The sequence below is a fragment of the Chinchilla lanigera genome, unplaced genomic scaffold, assembly GCF_000276665.1.
Source record: "Chinchilla lanigera isolate Chin_1 unplaced genomic scaffold, ChiLan1.0 scaffold00055, whole genome shotgun sequence".
NCBI lineage: Eukaryota > Metazoa > Chordata > Mammalia > Rodentia > Chinchillidae > Chinchilla > Chinchilla lanigera.
The window spans coordinates 14,551,759-14,555,799 of NW_004955456.1; the positions used below are offsets into that span (position 1 = coordinate 14,551,759).

Consider the following 4,041-nt stretch of genomic DNA (forward strand, 5'->3'; position numbering starts at 1 on the left):
GCTCAGGCTGGTCTCGAACTCTTAAGGATTCTCCTGCCTCAGCCTCCCGAATGCTGGGATTACAGGCCTGCACCACCACGCCTGACAGCACTCCTATTTCTTTCTTTCTTTCTTTCTTTCTTTCTTTCTTTCTTTCTTTCTTTCTTTCTTTCTTTCTTTCTTTCTTTCTTTCTTTCTTTGTTCTTTTGTGACAGGGTTTCATTCTGCCGTTCAGGCTGACTTTGAACTCACAGCAATCCTCCTGCCTCAGCTTCCTGAGTGCTGAGATCACAGGGGTGTGTGCCACATTCCTATTTTGATATACTAGAATCTTCGCTGTGTTACAATGGAGTAAACTGTTGCAATATAATTTTCCTTTTGGGAGGCCGGGCACATGCCTATAATCCCAGCATTCGGAAGGCTGAGGCAGGAGGATCGCTGCAAGTTTGAGGCCAGCCTAGGCTACAAAGTGAGCTCAAAGCCAGCCTGAACTACCTAACGAGACCCTGTCTCAAAAAGACAAAAAAAAAAAAATTTTCCTTTTGGTCAATAATACCACCCAAAAAATGTGCTGCCAGGCGTGGACAACCTGACTGCGTCCCTCAACCCCCAGCTACTCTGGATGAGGCACCCTCTCCTGCACTTCCTTCTGCCAGGTGAGGGCAGAGCAGGAAGGCCCCCTCCACAGGCCAGCGCCTTGAAGGGGCCCTCTCAGACCCCAGGACCGGGAGGAGTTTCTGCTCTTTATACCTAGTCTATGATACTCTGTGACAGTAGCACAGATGCACTAAGACCACTGAAAGCACTTTGTTAACTTTGAAACTGTACACACATACGTGGGCATGGTGGTGCACACCTCAAGTCCCAGCACTCCGGGGGCCGAGGCAGGAAGACCCCAAGTTCAAGCCTACCCTGAACAATTTAGAGACTTAACAAGACTCTGTCTCAAAAATATAATTTTTTTTTTAAAAGGGCTAGAGATGTAGCTCAGTGTGAAGGGCATGGGTTCAATCCCCAGTACTGCCTAAACACACATATAGGTAAATAAATTTGTGCAGTATGCGGAGAGTATTATAAATTAAAAAAAACCAAGACCCTCGAAGTTGCAGTGACTGAGTTCTAACCAGGACTCAAACTTGACATTTTCAGGCTTCCCAGGCCGGAGTTGAAAGGACTTTGCGAGGCTCTCCTGGACGTCTCCTTTGGACACCAGCCACTCGGGTCCCCTTCTTCCTACCCTGTGTGCAGCTGTGTTACTGGTCAAGTCCTCTGACGACGTGGACACCAAGTGGCTTCTGGCTGACCCTGAGTGAGCCGGCAGGTGTGTAAGGGGGAGTGGTTCAGCCCAGGATGAGTCTGGGGCCTGGAGAGCCGGTAGCCATGGGACACCAGCCCTGCTGTCACCTCAGGGAGCAAAACTCCTCAAAAGATCCGGGCTTTCCCTCAAGGGGCCAGGAGATAAGTTTCTTTCACAATCTGTGAAAGAGGAGCTTTTTGAGGTCCTGCTTTGCGGCCCAAGATTTCAGTTTTGCAACTGCCTTGTGGGCAAAACACGGCAGGGGACGGGAGACTGGTTATGGCTCAAGTTCCACCACTCACAGGCAGACATGTGGCTCAGACCCACTAGTTCTTGGCACTAGCTTTAGAACCATTCTTGTCTCACCTTAGAAGAGAGCACACTCTAGATGCGTTTCCTGACTGATAAAGCAACCCAGAGACGCTAGTCGTTTTGACAACCCTTACCCCATTGCAGTGTACAAATTAGACTGTAATTGCAGGTTGGCTCGTTCATTAGACTGTGAGCTTCCAGGAATTAGGGAAAATCTCTGCGATTTTTATGCCCTCTGTCAAATACAGGGTAATGAAAATCAATGGTTGTTTGGTGGACAAAAAGAGAAAAACAATGCAATGGAAGTAGTGGACATAGCAGGGACAAGGATCTCTAGAATTGTAATGCTGCTCTCCTCTCTCCCTCTCCCTCTCCCCCTCTCCTGTTCTGGGGGTTGAACCCAGAACCTTCCCACTGAGCTACACTCCTAGTACTTTTTATTTTTTACTGTGAGACAGGGTCTCACTAAGTTGCCCAGACTGGGCTAGAACTTGCCATCCTCCTGCCTCAGCCTCTCAGGGATTGCAGGTGTGCGCCAGCATGCCCAACTTGGCTGGACTCTTCATTGTTCTCCAACCCCAACGATCTAGCATCATCTGAACTCAGGCTTCCTTTCCTCACCTCTCTCCGTCTTCTTACCCCAGCGGCTGCATAGGACGGGGATCACAGGTAGACCTTCAATAAACAGGAATCCTTAAAAGCTGGAAGAGAATCTTGCCATCTGCTGGTAAGTCAAGGAACTACATATCAAAGTTGCTGATAGAATTCGGTCTCGCAGTCTTGGCTACCTTGCCGTCTTCCACGGTGTATATTAATTACGCCGACCGCGAATTGAGCTTGGGCAAAGTGCGTCTGGCGACATTTGTCACTGGTGGCATATTCCACACATATTTACGGGGTCCTTCCCCTGTGCAAAGATAGATTTAACTCCTGGCTTCCAAGAGTCTGTAGTTTGGTAGCAGGGCTAAGAACATCAATAACTGTATTTGAATGTTTAACAAGCTTCACAGAGGGCTTGGTGGGTAGATATTTCTGTTCATGAATTAAATGCATTTTTCTGCATAAACAAACAAAAGCACCCAGCAGAATTCAGTACGGGGTGTCAGCGTAGGAGTTAGGGCCCTGCAGGACCTCTGGCTAACTCACAGTGACTCAATTTCTTTTCCTTGAAGAAAACTGAAGCCTTACTGACCACAAATGTTACGAACAAGTTAAATCTTTATGCAAAAACTTTATTAAAAATAACTCGGATGGCAAACACATGCTCCTCCCCACCCCCACCCCCAGGACCCCCGAAAGGACTCTCCAGGCTCCACAGAGGGTATCAGAGCCTTGAACAGGGTCTGGGTGCTCTTGGACTGAAAACCCGACAGAGTCACGGTTGTTTCTGGGTTTTCAGTAAGGAAATGTATTTCTTCACCCATTTGTCCTTCGGTTGAACACAGACCTTCTTGCCTCTCTTGGTCGTGAATCTGTGGAACAGATGCAGAGGAGTGAATACCAGGCCTTTGGCTTCCTGGGAGAAGACGGGGCGGTTTCCTGAGGAGCGTTCCCACCCCGCCCCGCGCCTCTGTTCCTCTCCCCTCTTCTCCGATCCTTGCCTTCCTCCCCACCGTCTCCCGGGAAACCACGATCCCAGGCCACCGCCCGCAGGAGTCATCCCAACAGATCTGATCTGCAGCCTGAACCCGGACAGTGACATGTAACGCTGTCAGTTTAACATCACGGCTTTCCTGAGACACAACGCACACGCTCACCCGCTTCAAGTGAGTGATTACACTGCAGTGGCTTTTACTATATTCACGGGTTATGGGACCACCACCAAGATCAGTTCTAGGACATTCTCATCACCCCAGCGAGGCACCCCGGCCATCAAGCCACTGGATTCGTAACCACATCGTTGAGGCATGCTCATTGGAGGCGGTTTCTATGTGATTCCTGTGGTCCTTACCATGCTGTGAGCTTATGAAAAGTGGACGCCCTGGTTAAAGTCTCTGAATCTCTAGCTTTAGCACCCCCAGGGCATTCAGAAGTGACCAGAGCCATGCCAGGGGCCGCACAGTGTCCACAGGGCTCTCAGGCTGGCCCTGGCCCGAGCGGGGGAAAGGAGCCAACAGAGTAGGAAAATAAGGGAGATGAGCAGCTTTGTGGCAGCTCCAAAGCATGGCTGCAAATTTCTTTAGCATTGCTCCCATTGGCGGGCGGAGACCTATACGGTATCAAAATACACAGAGAGTTTTACATTGTAAAAATATACTGCAGTAAAAGACACATTATCATGAATTCTCCTCAAACTGCTCCTGGCTTTGGACACACTGATACCATCGTCTCTCTCCTTCCTTCCTTCCTTCCTTCCTTCCTTCCTTCTTTCCTTCCTTCCTTCCTTCCCTTCCTTCCCTCCTTCTTTCCTTCCTTCCTTCCTTCTTTCCTTCCTTCCTTCCTTCCTTCTTTCC

At 49.2% G+C, this 4,041-nt stretch overlaps 1 protein-coding gene across 1 annotated transcript in view; it reads right to left on the reverse strand.

Moving 5' to 3' along the window:
* Positions 1 to 2,824: 2,824 nt before the first annotated feature.
* Ccl26 (chemokine (C-C motif) ligand 26) overlaps positions 2,825 to 4,041 on the reverse strand; it is a 4,385-nt gene continuing 3,168 nt past the window's right edge. Inside the window, exon 2 of the mRNA XM_005396799.2 lies at positions 2,825 to 3,060. Within this exon, the coding sequence (XP_005396856.1) occupies positions 2,964 to 3,060 (97 nt within the window). The 3' untranslated portion in view covers positions 2,825 to 2,963. The remainder of the gene's footprint in view (positions 3,061 to 4,041) is intronic.